This window comes from Malaclemys terrapin, chromosome 15 (assembly GCF_027887155.1).
Source record: "Malaclemys terrapin pileata isolate rMalTer1 chromosome 15, rMalTer1.hap1, whole genome shotgun sequence".
In the NCBI taxonomy this organism is placed as follows: Eukaryota; Metazoa; Chordata; order Testudines; family Emydidae; genus Malaclemys; species Malaclemys terrapin.
This window is the reverse complement of record NC_071519.1, coordinates 34,508,282-34,532,049: the sequence shown is the minus strand read 5'-3', so window position 1 is coordinate 34,532,049 and position 23,768 is coordinate 34,508,282. Positions and strand designations below refer to the sequence as shown.

General features: G+C 52.6%; 1 protein-coding gene across 11 annotated transcripts in view; it reads right to left on the bottom strand.

The window, feature by feature from the left end:
* Nucleotides 1-103: 103 nt before the first annotated feature.
* Nucleotides 104-23,768, bottom strand: part of PHLDB1 (pleckstrin homology like domain family B member 1) — a 112,872-nt gene continuing 89,207 nt past the window's right edge. For 2 of the 11 annotated variants that reach the window (XM_054049547.1, XM_054049548.1), the window contains exons 16-28: nt 23,299-23,436; nt 21,577-21,756; nt 19,988-20,143; nt 18,029-18,145; nt 17,615-17,717; nt 13,768-14,062; nt 11,927-12,017; nt 11,550-11,696; nt 10,950-11,220; nt 10,565-10,650; nt 9,504-9,533; nt 4,084-4,122; nt 104-2,219 (exon numbers count right to left, since the gene is read on the bottom strand). In XM_054049547.1, coding sequence (XP_053905522.1) covers nt 2,079-2,219; nt 4,084-4,122; nt 9,504-9,533; nt 10,565-10,650; nt 10,950-11,220; nt 11,550-11,696; nt 11,927-12,017; nt 13,768-14,062; nt 17,615-17,717; nt 18,029-18,145; nt 19,988-20,143; nt 21,577-21,756; nt 23,299-23,436 — 1,794 coding nt within the window. In that variant the 3' untranslated portion in view covers nt 104-2,078. The remainder of the gene's footprint in view (nt 2,220-4,083; nt 4,123-9,503; nt 9,534-10,564; nt 10,651-10,949; nt 11,221-11,549; nt 11,697-11,926; nt 12,018-13,767; nt 14,063-17,614; nt 17,718-18,028; nt 18,146-19,987; nt 20,144-21,576; nt 21,757-23,298; nt 23,437-23,768) is intronic. The other 9 variants (XM_054049552.1, XM_054049558.1, XM_054049553.1 and 6 more) reach the window with 6 other exon arrangements.

Genomic DNA, 23,768 nt, shown 5'->3' with positions numbered 1-23,768 from the left:
TTCAAAGGCAGGCATCTTCCCAGCACAGTGCCTACTGAGAACCCTTTGGCTCAGGGCCCAGCTGGCTGTGGTCAAGAGCAGGGACGGTGGAAACAACCTCAAGTCTGTTACTCAAAAGGCTTTATTGTTTGCAGTCTGTCTACAACTACTGAAAAGAGAGAGGCTGGACTGGCTCCTACCTGTCCCCAGCCTAGATGGGCAGAAGGCGGTACAAACTGGACAAAAGGAGAGCTAGGCCTAACAGCAGTGGCACTTGTAGGAATTCAAATACCTAGGGTTAAAAAAGATATTTGGAAAATAAGGATTTCAAGGTTATAAAAGCAAGGTGGGATTTAAATAGTCTTGTTCTTTCAAGGGATTTTCAGTGTTGTGAAACTTAACTCTTCACTAAGCCCTAGAGGAAGGCTCTGGAAATTCCTAGCTCTCAGCTGGATTTTGCTAATATGGGTAGGTATAGGTAGCCACTTTAAAGGGGCATAAGATGTCAAGGGGCCCAATTTTTTAGCCACTCAAAGCACCAGTGCTTCCACTTCTACAGGCTGAGCAGCTTCAGGCTTGGATAGTATGGGCCCAGTGCTGCAAGGGGCTGTGCACCCTCAGCTCTCTGGGACTCTGAGGGGGCTCAGCACCTCATACCATCTGGCTTTTAGATGTGAATTTAGGCTCTGCCTCCCCATGAGGCATGTGCAGACAGTTAACTGTAGGCACCTAGATTTAAGAACCAGGCTCTGCATTCTTCTTGCCCTGCCCTCCTGGCATCTCCTTTGGGTGAGGCACTTTTTAAAGCTCACAGTGTCAGAAGAACAAGCCATTGGTTTCATTAGACTACACCTTAGTGCCTAGTGCATGAGAGAGATCACAAGCCCTGGCAGACATAAATATTCCCCCTCATCCCACAGCATTTGCACACCTGGCACAGTTACTTCTAGCTTTACACCATCAGAACCTTACAACCAGGCACCTTGCCTGTGCTGATGCCCAGACTCTGAGGTGGTCAAGGCACAGGAGAGCAGAGAGATGTCTGACATGGACAGACCCCTCACTGTTACAGGTAGCTGCAGTAAATCTGGCAGGACTGTCATGGTGCACATCCTGGCACCGGCAGCAGCCTTGGCACTGGTGAGAATGGCACAAGAAAAGGAAACAAGTCAAGCAGACAGTGGAGCAAACAGGGGTCTGGTCACAGGTGCTGGTAGGATGCGCTAGATGAGTCTGTGATGCAGTTGTCATAGTGATGCCCAACAATCTCCAGTTTTAAAAAAGTGGCAGCATTGAGAGAGCTTAGTTCCTTAATCCAACAGTTTCAGGCCTAGTTTGCACTGGAACCGGTGGGATGGTCTTTGGCAGCTCTTCCGCTTTGTACCTTTCAGCCCATTGATATGTTTCCATCAAAGAATAAAAAAGTCTGTTCTGTTACATATATAAAAAAAAAACCCCTCTTGGCTAGGACTCTGTCCCAGCCTTGCTTAACACCTCTCTGTTCCACGTGAAAGCAATTACACCATGCTTGGGCACTAGCTAGGCACGTGCCATCACTCTTATCACCCACACTGTGTTTAAGAGAAAGCGCAGGGCATTTGGTGCAGGCGGAAGGGGAAACGCAACAGCGATTCCACTAGGAATGGCTACAATATGAAAAAATAAGGATTTTGTAACAAAATCATGGCTTTACAGGGTTGATTTTTCCTATTTTTTTACCATCTCTCTTCTCCCTCTCCCCCCCCTCCCCGAAAAATACCCACCACCCCACATTTATTCAAATAACATCCCAAAGCTCTCTTGGGAAAAGGGCAAGAGTGCTGGACCTAGGGCCAGGCCCCTCTAGTCAGCAGGGAGGTAACCAACCAGGGCCCAAAGGGCATGATACAGCCAACATCTGCATGGGAGGCAGCTCCCCTGTATTCAAGATCTTCTTGCTGCGGGCTAAACACCCCAGGTGGCAGGGAAATGGCTGTCTGCTGTATCCAGATGGTGGTGGGGCCTCCAGCTCATCTTGGCACTGTCAATGGCAAATCCATCTGGGAGAAGAAGAGAAGGCAGGTCTGGAACAGCTCCACCTTAAGCACTCCTGGTCCCCATCAATTCATGAACTGGGTGTAGCCCTCTGCCCCAGTCACAATGACATCCATCCAGATCCTCATGGCCTCAGCTGATGGTGCCACCATGTAATAGAGGCGGTCGTGGGTCTTGACGCAGAAGGTAAGAGCTGGGTTGGGACTCTGCAGAGGGGAGAGAAAAACATGGGACGCTTGTTCCTGCAGTAACTACAGAGCCAGCTCTTCCCCCCCAGTGACAGACCCAATTCCCCACACACCCCAACAGCAGCCTAAGGCCTGTTGAGGACTTTTCCAACTACAGCTAGTGCTCCGGGGGGGGGGGGGGGGGGAGAGGAAGGGAAAGAGCAGTGCTGAGATTCAGCCCCATGCTGAGCATTTGCAGCTCCTTTGGTAAATGGGCCCTAGTGAGGCACATTTGTCCTTTATCTTTGTGCCAAAGCCTGTGAGGCACAGAGAGCTGCTGGGCTACCAGTGCAGGACCAGACAAAGCATCACCATCATGGAACAGTGCTGGGGACTACAATCAAGCTGACTACTACCTGAACAAGGCTAGGTCAGAGGCTCAAGCCTGTACAGCTGCCTGTCATGTTGTTGCCCAACTCCACCAATCCTAGAGAGAGGAAGACATGTCTGCTGGGCAGAGTGGGGGCAGACCCTAGTGCCAACCTGCCTACACTGATGTCAATGAAAGCAGGATTTGGCCTGAAGAATGAGGTAGCAGCTTGAATGAATGGAGAAGGGGAAGATGAAGTATAGGATGTCCTGAGATGATGGCACTCCAGGCACTTGAGATCTGCAGCCACAGCCCTGGAGGAGGAATGGCTGCAAGAGGGTAGAGATCTCCCAGCACATGGAGAGAAACCCAAAAGCTGAAGCTACTGTATTGACTCCTCATTCCAATCCAACTGTGTTGTCAGACCAGAACAGCACTGAGGACACCAGGGTTGTGGAGAATGGAGCTTACACAGGATTAAAGGTTCCACTACTGTGTTTAACGACCAGCCAATCTGAGAGCCACTGCGACCTACTGAACGGAGTCAAGACCCTGGGGGGTCTGTCCCTGGCTCTCCTAGTGCAAACATGGCCATAGCCAAGTCAGATCAGCTCTGTGCCTTGACTTCCCAGCTGATAATACATTCTTCCTACAAATTCGGTAAGTAAGCCATCCATCCACTCAGGCAGGGTGGTGCTCCTAGAATCAGACCAATCACACAGCACATTCCTGAGCAGCCATTTGGCATGCACAGATTAACCCCCAGCCAGGCTGAGGCCAGCACAGAATGGCAGTATAAAAGAGGCTCAGACCTTGGCACATGACCCTTACCAAGGGCAGAAGGGAGCTGCAGGTCTGGCATCTGTGAATCGCATCTGCCTGGAGTCAGTAGGAGACAGCTATGTGGCACTTTGCTGGACCTGGTCCACAGAGGTCAAAGGAGGTAGGGATACTTCCTGCTCTCCTCCATTTCTGCAACCCAGAGTCCAGCCCCCTAAAATTCTCTCCCCATCTTACTCAGCCCAGCCCTCTCACAGCCCCTAAGTGCTTGTGGTTCCAACCAGCACTTCGATCTCTCCTGCATGAAACCCCAATGGCAAATCCAAGGGATGCTTGTTCATCCTAGTCACTTTTTTTTTTTTTTTTTTTTAAAAACACAGTACCTGATGCTACTCTTATCAAAGTTGAAGGGAAAACTTCCCCTATCTCTCCTAGGAGCAGGCCTAAAGAACTCTGAGCATATGGTGAGCATGACCAATACAGTCCACCCCTAGTCAATCTTGTAAAGGAACCCCCAACCCCACTGCAGAGAGAGGGTGAGGCTCGGAGGCAGAGGGAAGGAGCCTTCGGCTGCTGGTCCAGAAACGCCAAGTGCAATACAGAATAGAGCCCATTGCAGAATGCATTGCTAGTTAAAAACAAGTGAGCATGCAAACTGCTACAAATAGGCTGGGGACCCAACCAGTCAGGCAGTCACCCCACAAAACAAGAGAAAAGAGTGAGAGGCAGAGAGACAAGTGCACTGAGACAAACCTCTCTTCGGAAGTGAATGGGGAGAATATCTGCTAGTTGCTAGAAGAAAATAAAGACAAATGCAATTAGAACAGTTCTGTAGCCTTGCTCCCATTGGAGCATCTGTTGCAGCGACTGAAACCCTCTCCCCATGTTAATTATGCACCCTAGGCAGCATTCAGCAAATCAATTGGCTCCATTAGGGCAGGGAAAGCACTCTATTAGGCACAAGCGTTAGCATTTGAATCTTTTACTACTTAAGTGAATGGCCTAAGTGCAGGACTAGGTGGTATTCCAATGGAGGAGGGAGGGCCCTCACTCTTTCCTATTGAAGCTGGTCCATCTTCATTAAATAACTCAATAGTAGGGCTGTCAAGCGATTAAAAAAATTAAACAATAGAATACCATTTATTTTAAATATTTTTGGATGTTTACTACATTTTCAAGTATACACCTCTACCCCAATATAACGCTGTCCTCAGGAGCCAAAAAAATCTTACTGTTATATGTGAGACCGCGTTGTATCGAACTTGCATTGATCCATCAGAGCATGCCGCCTCGTCCCCCAGAGCGCTGCTTAACCGTGTTGTATCTGGGTAGAGGTGTATTAATTTCAATTACAACACAGAATACGAAGTGTACAGTGCTCACTTTATATTTATTTTTGATTACAAGTATTTGCACTGTAAAAAACAAAAATTGTATTTTCAATTCACCTCAAGAACTGTAGTGCGATCTCTTTATCATGAAAGTTGAACTTACAACTGTAGAATTATGTAAAAAAATCTGCATTAAAAATAAAATAATCTAAAACTTTAGAGCCTACAAATCCACTCAGTCCTACTTCTTGGTCAGCCAATCACTCAGAAACAAGGTTAGTTACAATTTGCAGGAGATAATGATGCCTGCTTCTTGTTTACAATGTCACCTGAAAGTGAGAACAGGCATTCGCATGGCACTGTTGTAGCTGGCGTTGCAAGATATTTATGTGCCAGATGCGGTAAAGATTCATATGTCCCTTCATGCTTCAACCACCATTCCAGAGGACATGCTAATGATGGGTTCTGCTTGATAACAATCCAAAGCAGTGCGGACTGATGCATGTTCATTTTCATCCTCTGAGTCAGGTGCCACCAGCAGAAGGTTGATTTTCTTTTTTGGTGGTTTGGGTTCTGTAGTTTCCGCATCAGAGCGTTGCTCTTTTAAGACTTCTAACAGCATGCTCCATGCCTCGTCCCTTTCAGATTTTGGATGGCACTTCAGATTCTTAAATCTTGGGTTGAGTGCTATAGCTATTTTTAGAAATCTCACATCAGTACCTTCTTTGTGTTTATCGAATCTGCTGTGGAAGTGTTCTTAAAATAAACATGTGCTGGGTCATCATCCGAGACTACTATAAAATATATGCAGAATGCAGGTAAAACAGAGCAGGAGACGTACAATTCTCCCCCCAAGGAGTACAGTCATAAATTTAATTGATGCATTTTTTTTAACGAGCATCATCAGCATGGAAGCATGTCCTCTGGAATGGTGGCCGAAGCATGAACAGGCATACGAATATTTAGCCTATCGGGTAGGTAAATACCTTGCAACGCCGGCTACAAACGTGCCATGCGAATGAACGCCTGTTCTCACTTTCAGGTGATGTAAATAAGAAGCAGGCAGCAGTATCTCCCATCAATGTAAACAAACTTGTTTGTCTGAGCGATTGGCTGAATAAGAAGTAGGACTGAGTAGACTTACACTGCTTTGTTTTTGAGTGCAGTTATGTAACCAAAAAAAAATAAATCTGCATTTGTAATTTACACTTTCACAATAAAGAGATTGCACTACAGTACTTGTATTTTTCAATTCACCTCATACTATTGTTTAAAATCATTTTTACTGTACATATTTGTAATAAAAAATAATATAAAGTGAGCACTGTGCACATTGTATTCTGTGTTGTAATTGAAATCAATACTGAAAACATAGAAATATCCAAAAATATTTAATACATTTAAATTGGTATTCTAGTAAGTGCAATTAATCACAATTAATTTTTTTGAGTTAATCATGTGAGTTAACTACAATTAATTGACAGCCCTACTCAACAGTAATTGGGCTAGAACCTACATTGAATCCTGCTGTACTCCAGTGGTTGGGGTACTTCCCCCAGCAGGGAGGGTGAATTGCTGGTTCAAATCCCTTTTGTGCTGGTTGAGATGGGATTTGAAGCAGGCTCCCTTACCTCTCATGTGAAGGGCCTAAGTGCCAACCTGGGAAGTATTCTGACATAGGGTTCCCTCAGTCTTTTCTATTGACACTGGTCCACTTTAACTACATAATAAATGGGCCAAAGTCTGCCTCCACGGCTCTTGATGGTAAGGGGGGATTAGAGCACTTCTCTGGGATGTGAATGACCCTGGTTCAAATTCCCTGTCTACCTCAGTGGAGGGGGTCTGGTGCCTGAGGTGCAGGCCCTTGTAAATTGACAGTGGACTATATAGAGCAGCTCTTGCTGGTTTAATTAATGAGTAATGGTGGCCATACAAAAGACCCAAATCACTCTTTTGTCCCCAGAGGCCACTCCCCTTCTCTGCTGAGGGGTGTGAACTCTGATCTCCCACCTCTCAGGGAGAGTCAGAGATGGGCAAGCCCTGTTTAAATCCCCTCCCTGTCCCAAGGTGACAATGGCCTCCTGAGAAAGGGAGGGGGTTCAGACATGGATGTTCCACCCCAAAGGGCAATCACTGAGGAGGCAGGAAATCCCTGTGCAAACGCCTGCTGAACATTTGAACCAGGCTCTCCAACAACCCAAGCTAGTACCCTAACCACTGGACTAAAGAGTGACTCTGGCTTTTGGCCTGTCCCGAAGAATAGTTAAATCAAGTGGAACGACTTCAAGAGTCAGGAGGCCCATAAGCACTACCTACACCAACGACCAGAGCCCGTATCTGGGCTAGTGGAGAGCTCTCTCCACAGGCCAATGGGGGACTTTGAACCAGCAGCTCCCACACACCAGGCACAGAGGTTAATCACCAGACTATAGAGGGAGTCTTTCCAATAGGCTGCCCCAAAAAATAGTTAAGCCCAGTAGAACAGCTTCAAGAGGCAAGCATGAGGGAGATCTCCCACAGTTCTGTGGCCCATAGCTTAGAGCACTCACCTGGGCAGTCCCCCTTCACATCCCTTCTCCTAACCAGGCAGAGGGGGATATTGAAGCAGGGTCCCCCTATCACAGATGAGCACCGTAACCGCTGAGTAAAGGGGTCACATCCATAGGATCAGTGCTACGGCCTCACCTTTGGAATGGACTCTAGGAGGAACCCCTTCAGTGTGTCAGACTCACTCTCCTGCTAGGGTAAGCCACAGTTTCACCGCCTCCTTAGGCTGAACCTATGGGCCTGCAGCACTCCTGCCTCACCCTGTGAGCTCTGTTCAGTGAGTTCACCCAAGGCAGAGCCCTGCCAGAGACTCGTCAGCTCCTCAGGGATGAACGTACCTCGACAAGCATTTGCATTGACATTCCCATAGAGTCCAAATACTTGGCTTGATTAGTCAGCTAGAACTCTGCATAGGCAGCACAGAGACCTGAAGCACAGCCCATTCTGGTAAGCCCCGAGCCTAGGCAGGCTGTAGTGAACTCCTGGGTTCAAACTCTGTCTCCCTCTGTTTGACTTCCTTCCTTGGGCTCCAGGTGAGAGCCCCACCTCCTTCCACCAGACAGTTCTTATCACCACCTCCCCAGTCTTGTCTTCTCCAGCTAGGGAAATGCTATTCAGGCTTCCCAAGGAGAAGCAGGGCTGTCCATTTTCCTCTGGGTTGTTGCCCTAGCAGTTCCTTGCCACCATGCTCTCCTCAGACATGGCTCTGCTGTCTTCTGTGCTCATCCCTACCGATTTCCCTTGCTCTCTGCAAAGAGGCAGAGATAAGAAGGCAGAAACTGTAGGCGTGATGTTTGCAGATGGAGGTCCAGGCAGAATGGAATGGCCCTTGGGCTTCAAGATCTCATCCAAGACACACCCCCATGGAGTGACCTGCATGGAACTCAGTACAGTGGCCTCAGAAGAATGAAGACCTGGAGCCAGCCCTGTGGGATTTCAGAGCTTGGGTGTTTCACAGCGATGCAAGGGCCTGATGGTTGTCCCTCAGGCTTGGATGGGATTCTTCTGTGACCCCAGCCTTGAGTATCTGAACCCTGACCCACTATACCAGGGGTCTGAAAAGTCACTCATTTCATTCAGAAAGCTGTCGAAGTCAGCCAGACACTCCCACTGCAGCCATAGGCAGCCCCAGGGACGACAGTGCTGAAAAGAGTTCCCCCCATGCTGCCAGCATGGAATTACAGCTCAGTGCAAAGTAAAGAGATGTTCCCCTTCTGCAGCATATGAGACTCTCCAGCTCTGTCAAAGGCCAACAGGACTTTTCAATCAACTCTGCTGGCAGGCGGCTCAGGGCCTAGTCATGCCTGCTCCTGGAGTCACACTACCTTCCCTTCAGCCCAACAGCAGTGGCAGCTTCTTCACCTTCAAGGGGTCATTGGTGGTTCCACTCTCCTGGGCTTGTAGCAGGCTGCATTATCTTCAGATAGAATTATGCTGTCTCTTGCTACTGCCCCCCGCAACATGTGCTTCCAGATACTGCTGCATCCATTTTCCTCATTTCCCCGTAGCAGATTCTAGCTGAAATTTCTCCTTTGGCGCCGGGTGAAGGCTGCTGGAATTCAGAGGTGGACACTGGTAGCTATTTTTCCACACTTGTTACTAATTTTAAAGCCATCCAGCAAAACTATAATGGGTGGGCTTAACAGAGAGCTCAATGCAGCCCTGCTTCACCACCCTGCCAGTAGCAGCTTTCACAACTTTGGTTTTAAAGTGAGAAATTTCTCCCCTCAGGTGAGTCACGTGTTAAAAACATACTGAGTTTGGCCCTTGCTCGTCCAGTCACTGGGGGCCCCAGAGCTCAGCTATGTTCATGGTGAGGGGGGACCAGCTGTTGTGCACCCCATGGGCTGGTGCCCGGCAGCTTGTTCAGTTCTGATGGAGCATTGCTAGCTGCTCCAAGGTTCCAGGGATGGAAAGGGCCTTCACCCCTGCAAAGTCTGCATCATCACTCCCCAGGGACTCCAAGGGCACTTGCAGCCACTTTATTGCCTCAAGGCACCAACCCCCAGGAAGAAGGGTTTGGAGATGGAAGTGAGGGAAGGTGGGGGGGAGGGGGAGCTGGTGTGGTTAGGTTAGAGAGAGAGGCGGCTGAGTGCATGGGCTTTCTGAAGGAACAAGGCTGGTTCTGATTGCACCTGAACCCCAGGGTTCTCTGGTCCCAGGACTAGCAGCCTGAGGGTTCTGCTGTTAGTACCAACACAGCGCAGGTTAGAGCACTCCTGGCAGTAAAGGGAACCCGTTGGGAAAGCAGGGTTAGTGCTTGGCACAGCAGAGCCCGGAGGGCAGGATACATACATTTGCTAGGCTGAGGTTGAAAAGTCCTTTCTGGATAGGAAGGAGGAGGGGGGGGGAAAAAGAGAGAGAAATAGACAAAGAGCTCAGCCTGCCCTGGGTTCAGATACTGTTACACTTGCCCAGCTTTCTATGCAGTAAGATTTGTGAGGACAGGCCTGTGCATGCAGAGGTCTCCAGGTGGTAGTATTGCTCTGGGGAAAGCTGCAGGAAACGAGGTCCCAGAGGTAGTTCGGCCTGTTGCCCACTCATTCCTGGAGGGCCAAGACTGCAATGTCCAGGGACATACTAGCAGCCCAAGTGCTGGCATCGTACAGTCTGTCAGACATTTAACTGTGCCCACATGCTCGATTTATTATCTCCCAGCAGACAGACAGGGAGTGCTTGCTGGAGTTATCCCCGCAGATAGGAGGGAGATGGCTCAGGCTGTACTAGAGGATTCAGCGCACAGTGCTGGGCGAGCTGCCCCAGCACAGGCCTCCACGTGCCGGGAGGTAACACCCCTTCCCAGCCATGTCCAGACCCCATGCCAGCTGAACCTCTGGCAGAGTCACCCACCCCTGGGTGGAGACAGCAGCAGTGACCTGGACAATGGGCAACATTAAGGCTATTTCTGGCATCTGGGCCACTGGCCATAACCTGTTTTGGACTCCAGGAAGCTTTGGCAGTAACTAATCCCGCCCATCCCTGGGGATGGGAGAGGCTCTAGAGCACAGGCTCTGCAACTGTCCCGTTGGCCCAGAGCGGCACATCTTCTGGTGCCACGGGCCTGGGCCCTGCTGGCTACAATGGGGTGAGTCTGGGGTTTGTGGGACATCTGTGGCTCCCAGGGGCTCACGACACATCACACTGCTGTGCCTTACTACTGGGGTGGGTATTGTGATGCAAATGGGCTTCATCATGGGATCCTGTTGCCCCAGAATGTTGCTTCTTGCGGCCCAGTGCTGTAAAGCGGTGCTTGCACCATTGCATTTTAGAGGACCCCCGTCCTGGGACAGCATTAACCAGCCAGCCCATCCCCTCCCCTCCCCCAGCCCACACCAAGGGCAGGACCCAAGCCTCACCTTAGCAGCACTGCGGAGATGGTCATAATAAACCTCCTCTATGGCTTGGAAATAGATCACTCCCTTGAGCTTTGTCTCATGTTTATCTGCATGAGAGAGAAAGGCAAGGCACTGTAAGCACCAGGCTTCACAGAGGAGGAGGCAGCAAGACGAGGGAGGAGGCTGGTTCCCAGCTGGAACTGAGCCAGACACCACATGGGTTAGCTAGTGCCAGGGATTCTGGCAGCCACAGCAGAAGAGAGAGTCCTGAGACACCCTGTCAGTGACATGAATATGATGAGTCCTTCTGAGGGTTAAATACACCACTGGTGGCGGGTGGGTGGGGTGGGGTGGGGTATTTGTATAGAGACTGGGGAGCAGTCGGGCAGCAGTGGGGTGCTCTTACCCACATAGTAGGAGACTGTGCGTTTCATACGGTCGAAGACGAACCAACGCTTCTTCCAGGATTTGATCTTGCCACCCATCTTGACCAGATAGCCCTTGCACATCTTCTCGGTCAGGATGACATGATAGCAGGTGTCCACATTGTGGCCTGAGGACTCAATATGTGTCTTCAAGTCGAAATCCTCCTTGCGGATGGGGAGATACCTGGTCAGGGGCCGTGCCTGGAGAAGCAACGCAGCCTCGTCAGTGCCACCCCAATGGCAGTCGCCGCCCTTGAGAGTAAAGGAAGTGGGAGAGTTGAGCACTTAGCCAACACAGGCCCCATGGCACTCGTAGCATCCAAGATGCTGCCACCAGATGTGTCACCCTCTTAAGTCTCAAAAGGGGACAAGAGACCTTGATCCTGTCCCTACCCCTCAGCCCCAGATGCGCCAACATCAGACCCAAGAGAACTGCATGACAGGTGGCACCTTCCATGCATTCATGAATGCTAGGTCTATGGCTGAAACGGCACCATACAGCCTCCTTAACACCAGAGACAGATGGGAAAAGGACTGCCTCCTCATCCCCTGCTCAGCCCTCCTCCACATCCCGCCCTCACCTGGGAGAAGTGCTTCTCTCGCATCTTGACCTCCTTCTCAATCAGCTTCTGCCGATGAGCCGTCTCATCCTGCAGCCTCCGCTCCAGCTGCTCCCGCCGCCTGCGCTCATCCTCCAGGGCCTGTCGCCGCAGCTCCATCTCCCGCTCCTGCCAAGTAAAGGACATGGCAAGATCCCCTCTCTGCCCTCCTACCCCATGCCCGGCACTAGCTTCCAGAGGCACTACTCAATGATGCAGGATTTGTGGGTGTGACAGTGGATGGCTGACAGCCCTGGAGACTGGATCCCCTCTCCCTGCAAGCTTCCGCATCCCCATAAACAAGAGGGTGAGAATGCTCTGAGTGTAGCTCCCTAGCATTGGCATACAGACCCACTCACCCGTGACTCCATCAGGCGAGATTTCTCTGCATGGGCCTCTTTCAGCATCTTCTCCATCTCCTCGATCTTCACTGCCTCCACCCCACTGGCACTGCAAGACAAAGCTGATACCATCACAGCCTGCAATCCCCGCTTGGGCCAGGAGCCTGGCTGCTCCACACAGTTGGAGAGTGTCTCCTTACAGGAAAGGATGGCAGTTAGGAATCCCATGCTCGCCCACCCCTGGGCACTGGTTAGGCAGCAGGGCCAAGCAAACTCCCAGTTCCCTGAGAACTCAGAGCCAAGGCTAGTGAGCCATACCTCGGTGAGGGAATGATTTTTCACAGAAAGGGCTCTCAGGGATTAACTGGCAGTGGCATCTACTCTGTGGAGGAAGTGTAGGTTTTTGTCCTGAGCTATGATGAGTCCCTCTGCACTTGGACACTGCACCCCCATCTCTGTCTCAGCCCCAGCAGGGGCCCACAAACACATTTTGGGAGCATGTCCCTTCCTCAGGGAGACATCCACACATGGATCGTTCACCTGACATCCAGGGAAATCTGCATGAGTGTATTATGGTAGTGCCGGTCTCAAAGGGCTTACACTAATCCAGGGGATATATAGGCCCTGGAACAGCTCATGGAAATTCTCCTTTCGCTTGAGAGGGAGGGGCCTGGATCTGGGGTGCAGAACACTGTGCCAGCCATGGGTTTTATTGGGGTCTGTTTGCAGTCAGGGATTCATTGTAGAGGGTGACCTGGGGGATCAAACAGGGCCACATCGCCTGCTCTGCCCCAGCCCAATGCCTCTCATACATCTAGAGCTGCCTCTAAACACTGCGTCTGCCACAGGATCACCTCACACCACCAATCACCACAGACACCGACAGAATTAACATGAATAAGCTCTATGGGCTTGTTTGTCTGCCAACACCCTGCTGCAGAGCAGACAGAGCCCCAGACAGAATTCATGATTTTACTGACGCCTGAGCTCTGGATTCCTTCCCGAAGAGCATACACAAGCCAGTAAATCCCCAGCTTGCATGGCTGCTGTGCACAGCCCAGCACAGTAGCTTCCCAACACCTGTGAGTCAGGCTCTCGTATTGGGCAGAGCAAGGGGAGCTAGCCTCAAGCTTCACCAGGCTCCTCCAGCCCCCCAACAATCAGCTTGGGGGAGGCTGTTATTGCCCAAGGATTCTGAGACGAGTGCTGAGGAGTTTGGGGAGTCTCAGAGCAGGGGAGCGGGGCTGGGGTGTGTGTGGGATGGATGATGGAAGGTGGCTGCAATGAAGTTGTCAGAAATGCTCACAAATGGCTTATCTGTCAACCCAGTGAAACTGTAGGCCCCTGCACTTATTAACTAGCCCTCCCTCGCCCTAGTGACCAGGTCCCTGCCCCCAGCACTTAGGGTATGTCTACACTTGAGCTGGATGTGTGTGGGGGGTGATTCTCCGCTCGAGTAGATGCGCCTGTACTAGCTCTCATCTAGCAAATTTGCTAAAAATAGCGTTGCCACAGAAGTGTGAGCTATGGTAGGTGCTAGCCGCCCAGAGTAAATGCCCATCAGAGACCTTAGGCACGTAGGCACCTTAGGTTCATTGAGCCCCACCCAGTTCACCTCATGCAGAGGCCACTGGACACGCTTTGCTCATTACCAACCTGGCAGCCCTGTGGTGAAAGGCTTTCAGCCCCAAGCCAGCTGGCTGCCCCCTTAGGCCAGGCCAGGCCAGGCATCTGGAATGTGCTGACGTCTCTCCTGAATGGGGCGGACTCTCTTCACATCACCTGTTGTCAGGACAGGGACCAGCCCGTGTGCATCCCTCCCCTCCGCAGGCTGCCCAGAGTTCAGGCGCCCGGATTACCTGGACATGTTATCAGGCGAGCAGGCTGAGTTGCCACCAGTGGAGATACTGGTTTCCATGCTGTCTGAGCTCTCCAGGCTGAGTGTGTCATAGGCGTGGTCCATGTCCTCGGCCCGGTGCCCGATGCCATGGGGAGGATGATGATGGAGAATGGAGTGATGCATGAGCGGAGGGTAGGAAGAAGGGGGGTAGTGAGGCTGCCCGTGCAGGGCTTCCCACTGGGACTGTGCCTCAGCAGCCGCTTTCTGCTTCAGCTCCGCCAGGCGCCGCTTCTGCTCCTCAATCACCTGCTGCCCTGTACCCCAAGGGAAGAAGAACAGAGGGCAGATCACCAGGGGTAAGGAGGGGGCCTGACTGGCTACTGGAGCTATGGCCTGGGCACTGGCAGGCAGCCTTCAAGCAGCCTGCACTCTGTGCCCAGCACCGTGACTACCCGGAGCTCATGGCTCACACCGAACTTCTGCTACTGGGCCATGTCTGGCCAGGAAGGCACGAGTCTGAAGCGCCCAGTGCATCCAGCTGTCATGGACGAAGTCTGTGTAGCGCGCAATTGGAAATACAAGCATGTGGCCGTTTGTTTAAGTGTCCATGTCTATGTCCACACCTATCAGAGCATTAATGACGGTGAGCAGAGAATCTCCTATGACATCCATCCAAGTGTGAGAATATGCACCCTGCTAAGCACTGTGCATGCCCATCTGTTTCCCAGTGCAAACATGTCCCCGTCTCCTCATCTCTGCCTGTTCAGCCAAAGGGGAAGCAGCACACTAAGTCTTCCGAGAATTCCCCCACCCATGACCCAAACCCCTTTACAGCCCCCTTCCTGCGGCAGCCCCTATGCAGCACTGTGGGAACGTAGAGTAAGTGGGATAGAGAGAAATGTGGATTTGAACTGCAGTGGTGGCAGAGTCTGAAGGCAAAGGGAATTCCCTGCTGTGCATGTGAGGAGCCAGGGATAAGCCTGGACTCTGGGCAGGAAGCACATTGCTACCATGCAGCAGCCAAGGAACCAGGGCTTCCCTGAAAAGTCGCTCACCCTGAGGAGTCGGAGCCACTGCCACCACTGTGCAGCTGCAGCAGCCCTGCTGCATGGCGACTTTACCCAGCTCTAATTCCCATCTGGGAGCTGGCAGCGAGACCGGAATCAGGCAGGTCTGACCACGGGCCACCGACGGCACACCCCACTCCCATGCTGTGCTCTTGGGTCACTTGTTGGATGCACTGAAAGCTCCCAGTGTGTCTCCTCAAGGGGCTCCTCACCTTTTCCAGTTACCCACTCCTCCCTCCTGCCAAAAACGCATATAGCCAGATCCAACCTTCAAGGTTCCCAGCTTGCACGGACCATCCCAGCTGGGCCTCTACCTTCCCCTGGCCTCCAGCCCATCCCCTCAGACACTCAGAGCAGAGGCAGCAAGAGGAGGGTGCATGCATCAGTCTGGCAGGGCTGGGCAAAGCATTCATAGACCAGGCAGCCTGATACCAGGTTTTCCAAATCCACACAACTGCTCGCGTGCTCGGTGGGGCTTTTGGGGGTGCAGCGGGGAGAGGGGGATGCAGGGAGGCAGAAGGACCAGGCAGCAGGTTCCTGAAGGAGTTCCAGCTTTTGGCGCTTTGCATGGCAGGCACAGGCACTGAAAGGAGCAAACAGCTGCTGTGGAGGAAGAGGAGGCAGACAGGGTCCTGCAGAGCTCATTTGACCAAAGTAGGAAAGATGTTGGCTGACATGGCCTATGGGGGAGAAAAATGCTCAGGGCTTTCCCTCTCTGATGCAGGGGAAACCCTGGGCTGGTCAGGAACAAGCCACCACCTCAGTCAGCACCAGCTCCTAATGTCAGGGGAAAACAAGCTGGTTCCCAAGTGCAAGCTGGAGACGTCCCCTTTGGGACACAGCTGGGGATGCTCTTGGGGGAAGATGTCCTAGAAGCATCTGGCCAGTTTGTCTGGCGCTGCTAGCAGACGGACTCACAGACACACTGACACCTTGGGGTTGGGTCTGTGCCTCCTCCCCACCCTTGGCAGATGGCATCAGGTGTCTTCTTGAACCACACAGCCATGCTGCTGCCTAAGGGGCTGATCTAGGAGTCCTAGCCTTTCCAAGTCTCTACCTGACACATTACCTGGCTGCAAGGGCTCTCCTGGGAGTGTAATAGCTGGAGATGCACCGTGTGGAGCTGGGGGTGAGGGGACAGAGGGGAAAAGCAAGAGACCATGAGAAAGCCACAATATCCGTGTCAGAGACAAACCAAACCTGGCAGGCTCCTGGCTTCTTCCTCTCCTGCACAATGGCCCTGGGCATTGCCTGCTCCCTGTGGCTGCTGCTGGGTTAGCTGAGGTTTTAGTCTCATCTACACTGTTCGAACAGCCATGCTGCAGGAAGTGGCAGCCCGGCACGGTTACTGTGGGCAGATGGGACCTGCCACATTTCATTGTGTTGCAGGACCATGCTATTGTCTTGCCAATTAACAGATCTCACCAGGGTCAGAGGGATTGCAACCAAGTCGCAAGATGACATCTGTTGGGAGCACTGCTGGGCTAGCAGCAGGATGCCCAACATGGCTGGGTCTACCACTGATGGGAGTTCTTCCTCTGAGAATCCTGCCAAACTGCTAAAGGCCTAGCTGGGCTCTCCAGCAAGACAGCCTTGTGCACATGGGTCACAGCAACTGCTAGCAACAGCCATGCTGGAGCATGACCAGGGCCCAGCATGGACAGAGCCTGGGAATTGCCAGCTGAGCTGAGCGCTTGGGGCCAGACAGGCCAATGCTGCTCACGTACAGCAAAGCAGCATGTGACAACTCAGTGATGACATCCCCCCACCCACCTGTGAGAGTCCTGACCTTTCCCCTTCCCATGATCCTCGTGGTCTACTCCAGCCGACTTGACCAGTCATATTAAAGTCACAAGATTGTCAAAAGGCCTGACGTGAAACCTTACTCCTTCATTTCCTCTCCCCCATTAATAGAGACCACCTCATGCTGGGCACGTTTATGGCTGCAGGGGCCAAGCATCAGCTAAGACACCTTGACTCCCGGGAAATGGGTTCAAATCCCAGCTGGGGAACTCAGCCCATCACCCTTCCAAAGATGGACCCAGCTACTGCTCCAGACTCCAAAGCCAGTGGCATAGGCAGCAGCCTGACACACCCCTTGGAGTGAGAGGGGCTTATAGCAACCTAGATCATTGTTCTGTTTCAATTGTGGCCCCCAGGTGTTCTCATCCTTCCCTCCTGCCACAAACTGGTCCCCCAGCACCTGGGAGGCAGGTGCAATACATGAGGCTCAGCTCAACACGAGTTGCAGAAGCTCCCCAGTGGATTTGGATTTCCCCAACCTGGGCTGGGTACTTGCTGAGTTTCTGGTAACTCCAGCCCAGGGAGCGAGAGACCCAGGACCATTCTCACAAAGAGACAATTTATCTTAAGCCAACCCTCCCTCCACAGGCAGATCGGTGGGAACCCTCCCTATCCCTCCCCCTCTCAATTGTTTGCACCACCAGAGCCTCCTGGGTTTGCGACGCACAGCCAGACTGGATCATGGTCTGGGCCTGCATCGTTCAGGAGAGCAGAGTAGTAAAAGCTCCAGGCAAGTGGGTGTTTCTCCTCCTCCCACTGCATGAGAAAGGCCCTCGGAGTTCCCCAGACGGGATGTCTAATGAACCACAGCTAGCAGTAACACATAACGAGCAGAGATATTTGTGCAGGACACAGGGCACAAGCAAGGGCAGAGCAACTCCAGCTCCCACAGAAACTACTCAGCAGTCTGGAGCATCTCGGTAGGAGCAACTCCCTCTCACTCCCTGGGCAGGTTGAATCCCACCCCTGTGGGATGCCTTTGGAGCAGGTACTTACCCTTCTGCTGCAGGGCCAGCTGGCGTTTGGTCTCGATGTCCTGCAGTGTGGCTGCCAGGTTCCGTGGCAGGCTACCTGTGCCATTCTGTGGGTGCAGGGGACCCTAGGGATGTGAAAAGACAAGGATGAAGAAGCCCCTGTGGGTTGTGCCCCCGTGGGATGCCCAGTCCCTGGCTCATGGGCTCAAACTGCAGTAAAGGGCCTTAGTTATAAACAGTCTGGCTGATGGAGATATTAACAGATCAACCTGCTGTACTGCTGTGAAAGGGCGTCAGGTCAGGGTTCCAGATTGTCTCCCAACTATCTTCCTGCAGCCCAAGAGCCCAGGACCCCCAAAGTCAATGGATTGGAACAAGCCCCGCCTTTGGGGAATGAGTGACGATGCTGGTACTGCAGCCCCCCCCGAGTACATACCTTTGGGGAGGAGCTGCGTCCCAACGTGGCCACACTGAGCTGCGAGGATGATGCAGACCCGCTCTTTGTGCGTGGGAGGGTGCTGCCGGTGTCGCTGTCCATCTTAGCACGATAGACCTGGACACAAACACAGACATGACTAAAAAGGGCAGATGAAGGGCACAGCACAGGACCCTGTGGACTGGCTGAGGCTTAGGGAGAATTGATGGTTAGCCATCAGCATCCGTAACAAGGATTTATGGCATTTAAACCACTTCAACCCCTAAAGGGGCAGCGAGAGGGGAAAGGAGCCCAAGTAGCAACAGGAGGATAAAATGGGATCTGATAAGATGGCAGCCTGGATCTACCTGAAGGATCTGCATCTTCTCAACATATAAGACGCATGTGCAGACAGCAGCTGCCTGAGGGCCTGGCTTGCTAACAGCAGTAGAGTTAACGCTAATCTCTGTTCCGTCCCTTCAGCCCCAGTCCCTCAGGACAGGCTCCTTCCCTACAGGATATTCCCCAGGGCTTTGCTCCATCTTGTTTGAATGTGCCCCATGCTGGCCAGCTGCTGCTTAGGGTACAAAATACCCAGGGCCCAGGAACGTGCCCTCTCTGAGCAAACACCTGCCCTTCTGAAAACCAACTCCCACTGTTACAGTGAGAAGAGACCCAGTTACAGTGAGATTGTGTTTCATTCAATGTGCAGTGTCTCTGACTCACACTTGCTTTCAAAGGCTGAGACAACCAAGTGAGAGCAAACTGGCCTCTAGGTTGCCTTACACTCTATTCCAATAGCAGAGCCTTTACCCCTGGTGAGGAGACGGGTGTCCCAACCTGGAGCAAAAGCAACTTCTGGACTCAGCAGCTGAGCTCCTGTGAGCTGGACTCATTGAGAGTGAGCCCAGAGCCCATAAGGTTGTGTTCCGTCACCTCTCTACAAACCCGAGTACAACCCCCACCAAGATGGAATGGCACATGCACAGGTACAGAGCAAGGATTCAGACTTTCCCAGAGCTGCTCCTCTGGTTCCTTTGCAGAGCCCCAGGCACTAAAGAAGCTTGCTGCGGCATGCAGCGGACTTGGACATGGGAGGGTCAGCTCTCACTTGCTGGGGTTTGGTGCCTGGGCCTTGTGGTATACCGCGGGGGCCTTTTACTGCGGGGACTTCTCTCCACACTCAGTGTCATTCAACAGATTATTGTTCCTCAGCGGAGATCAAGGGCTGGTCTGGAACCCAATTAACTAAAGGGGCTGTAACCTGAACCATCAGTTCCCCAAGGGAAAATCTGCATGAGCAGCTATTGCGACAGGTCTTACACGGATAAATAATCCATTAAATTCATTCTCACTTGGCATTGGGGCTCACAGACTTGCAGTGGAGTAGCTAAAAGTGAACTACAAATCATTTCATTACTTTGATTCTGTGTTCTGTGGAGACGAGTCCTAAATTATACAAAACAGGGCAGGGAGAGTCTCTTTAATGCGTCTGTTAAGCACCATGTGCCGGCATGACATGGCATAAATAATAATAAATACTTCCCTGAGCTGATAATTCTCCCCCAAAATCGCCAGTTGCAACATTGTGAGAGTAACGGACCCAGACAGGCAGTGGGAAAGCAAAGCAACAACCAACTTCTGGGTCAAATCCACTGCGGGTGCAAATTGGCTCCATTGACTCATGGGAGCTAAGTCAATTGACACTAGCTGGGAATCTGGGTCACACTACCTGTGTCTTCCCACCATCCCAGCTGGTTTTGGGAAGGGACTCAGAACATCCCTAGCTCGGAAACTCCCTTATTGGGTGATCAGTCTCACTAATCTAACTGGCTGAGTCCAGCTGCAGCCGGCCTTGCTGCCAACAGCCCCCTCCCCAGGCACCTCTGTGATCCCAACCCTGCAGCCTGTGAGCACCCAAAAGGCCATAACTGTCCACCCCTGCAGGGCCCGGAGATGGGAAGTGGGTGGGGCAATTACCTGGAACAGCTTTCGAGAAGAGTGAGCTTTAGCAGGAAGAGGAGGAGGGGAGGAGTGAGGAGAGGCAGGGGAGGAGGCCTCGAAATGAGCCATGTACCACTTCTCTAAATCCAGGGCAGAAAGCTGCACTGGGCCCCCCTGAAGCTGCTTCTCCATCTAAAGAGAGAGGGTGTGAGAGACAGGAGGGGAGGGAAGGAGGATGAAACAGTGAGAGAATGAGAAACAGAGAAACCCTGCACCATCCCTGCATGCTCACACCAGGGACCTGGATGTGGGGAGAGGGAAACAGAACCCAGTGCTCCCTACAGCCCACCAGGGTCCCAAACTGGCTCCATCCCTTTCTTCCTGGGAATTAAAACATGGGACCCTTCATCTGCAGCCAAACCCCAGCACTGTGCTAACAACAGCTCCAGGATCTTCCACCCCCAACCCCATCATCAAGGAGCGAGAGCAGCAGGCACTAATGTGAGCACTGGAAAGCCACTCAACCCCAGTCTGCATGGCTTACAGTGAAACCATCTAGATGTGGCAGGAAAGCCCTGTGGGAGCGTTGTGAGTCCTCACAGAGGGGCTGAGATGAATGAAAGGCAGCAGGGGACACAGGCAGGGAGGGGACGCACAGCACCAACACTTGCAATGGGAGCTGTGCAGACAGCTACTCCTGCTTAACCCTGGAGCTGTAGCAAAGCAGAGCAACCGTGCAGCAGGGTCGAGGTTGGGATGGAGATGTTGTGTTCTCAAACCCCCCTTGAACCCAGGAGTGTTGGGACAGATTGTTTTGAGTAGATACCCACAGCTTGGGGCTCAAAAGGGTGTCATTCCTTCCCCCTCTACTCATGGTATGCTGCAGGGCTCACAAGGGACCCTGCACACACAGGAAGATGTCAGACATCCCTGGCATAAACACAGTCCTAGGCCATGAACTCTCACCACTTACCAGTCCTCTTGCTGGGTCTGCTCCCCTTTGCTGCCAGTCCTAGCTCCTCCTCCAGCTGAGTGTTGTGATGAGGGCACTGGGCAGGGCAGGGGAGCAGCACACAATTCTGCTTTGCAGTGAGAGAAGGAACCTGGGGATCCCAGCCTGTCTCCCCCACCCTGCGGACTGACATGGCAGTGCGGGATGCTTGCTTGTGGGTCAGAGGCCCCGGAGCCCCACATCTGCCTTCCCTTCTGTGGCTGGACACCCCCCACCCACCCACACCCTCAGGGGTGAGCCATGCTGCTCGCTCATCACAGCCAAATGAGAGCTTAACATTAAATCAGTCCTGAGGCTTTAGAGCTGGCGAGAGGGGCTGGTCTGGTGGCACTGGGGAGGGATTATGCAGCAGGACCAGCTCTTCCTCTAAGCCATGTGCGTGTTCTGCACTGCGAGGGATCAGCCTCCATGGATGATTCAACATTTGCCAAGGTCGCCAAGGAAAGCTAACGTGCCGACGATGCTAGTGGTGTCTGTGCTGGGCATGACTCCATCCCAGGCCAGAAGGGATCCCTACTGCCTGGCCACCTTTCTCTGGGACCCATCCCAGGCACACAGTGTGGGGGTGCTGAAGCCCGAGGGGTGGCAAGAGGGAAATGCAATGGACACAAACCTCAGCAGAGATGAAGGAAGAGGAGAGAGGTGGCGCAGGAGAAGGAAGGCAGCCTGCAGACGAAGCAACTTGAGGGGTGAAGCCTGAAGTGTGATGGCCCAATGGGGAAGCAGGAGGGGCCAGCCCTAGGTCAGCTCTGACATTGCCCAGAATCCCTGAGAGCTGGTCAACAGTCACGTACTGGGGCAGAGAGAAGCAGCAGAATGAAAAGCGGAAACAGGACTAGAGCAATGAGAGCCAGCCAGCCAGAGAGGTGAGCAGGCAAGGACTTCAGCAGCCCCAAAGCCCATCCCAGAGGAGGTCATTACACTAGAAGAGTTTAACTTCCTGACAAGCTGCAGAGGTTTTTGGCTCAGCTCCACAGAGCAGCATCAGGAACAGATGCTATTTGCATTGAGCCCAGTTGTCACCCGCTCACCTGAAGGTCTTGCAGCACATCGGAAGTGGCACCTGCATAAGCTCTGCTGGGGGAGTCACTTTACTTTTTAATTTTGGGCAGAACTATTTTTGCTCCTGGGACTGATTGCACCCACTGGAGCCAGAGAGAGGCCAGGCTGGCAGTGTGTAAGGCTCCCCAGGCTGCTCTGCCAAGTCACCTCCATCCTTAGTTACCTCAGTGTTGGGCTCCCCCCCACACGGCTCTGCCGATGCCCCTCAATCCTGACCCGCAGCCCCAAAACTACTCCAGCCATTCAGCTGAGACTGTCTATGCCAAGCTGAACGGTCGTTTTGTAACAAAGATCTAATTCAACCTAAAGCTGATCCCACATATCTCACTTGCAGATCCCAGCAGCCAAATTCTCCGTAGGGGAATTCCACTGAGAACAGGGAGGGACCTTGCCCCAGGTAGCCAACTTCAGAGGACTACAGAGTTAACTCATTCACCCCACCCCCAGCAATGTTCCCTCTAATTTTTTACATCCATATGCGGAATGAACTTGTGCACCAATATGGAGGTGATGTGTGGTGAGGGGCCGATGGGTTCGGGGTTTGGGAGGGAGCTCAGGCCTGGTGCAGGGGGTTGGGATGTGGAGGGGTGAAGGCTCTGGCTGGGGGTGCGGGCTCTGGGGATGAGGGGTTTGGGGTGCAGGAAGGGGCTCAGTGCCAGAAGGAGGTTGTGTGTGTGGGAGGGTAAGGGCTCTGGCTGGGGGTGCAAGCTCTGGGGTGGGCTCAGGGATGAGGGGCTTGGGGTGTTGGAGGGGATTCAGGGTTGGGGCAGAGGGGTTTGGGGTGCCGGCTGCCTTGGAGCTGCGGCAGGGAGAGAGGACTCCCCCAGCCCTCTCTCGCCACAGCAGTTTGGGGTCAGGGGAGAGGCGCCTCTCCCTGTCCGCATGTCCCTTGATACCTGCTGTGCAGCCACACAGCTTAGAGGGAACTTAGCCCCCCAGTGCTGTCTATGAGTCTAAAGCGCTCTATTTTACAGCATAAGAGGAGAGAGATCCCTAGTCACTAGAAATGACCATTTCAGCCTCCCTCACTAGTCAGCATGAATTCACTGCCTGTTCAGCTGCAGCCAGGGGGCTGTACCAAGCCAAAACCAATCTGCTCCAATAAGGGGCATTGCGGGAACCGGTGATGGCAAGGTGGCTCCATCCCTTGCACCAGCCTGACCCATCTTGAGCAATAAGACAACCTTGCTCTCAGTGTCAGCTACTAGAGTACAGGCTTTGCTACCCAGCCAGAAACAGCGTAAGCAAAACTCAGCATGCTCAGAGCAGGTACCTCATTGGCTGCAGGAGGTACAGCAAGCAAGCAAGCGAGTGGAGCAGCAGCAGTGGCAACAGCAGAAGCTTTAGTGTCCTGGTCAGGGCCGTACACATTGCAGTAGAATCTGAAAACGTCAGACAGCCTCATGTACTCCTAGAAATCCACGATGGAGAAGGGGGAGAATTAGACTCATGCACGGGTCCCATGGCACAGCAGTAAAGCTCCACACATGCTGCCTAGGCTCCACAGTGCAGGTGGCTGAGCTCGTTTACATTCCGACTTCGTCTTCCATAGAGAGGCGCAGCCTGTGGGGACACAAGGCCTAGCGCTGCAGGGCAGGACTTGTCATCCCAGGAGTGCCAATTGGATGGGGGCAGAGCATGCTGGGACTTGTAGTCTCTGAAAGTTACACCACTGTGTAATTGGCTTTATCTTAGGCTGTCTGGCTGTCCACAGAATAGGAACCTCCCAACCTTCACCACCAT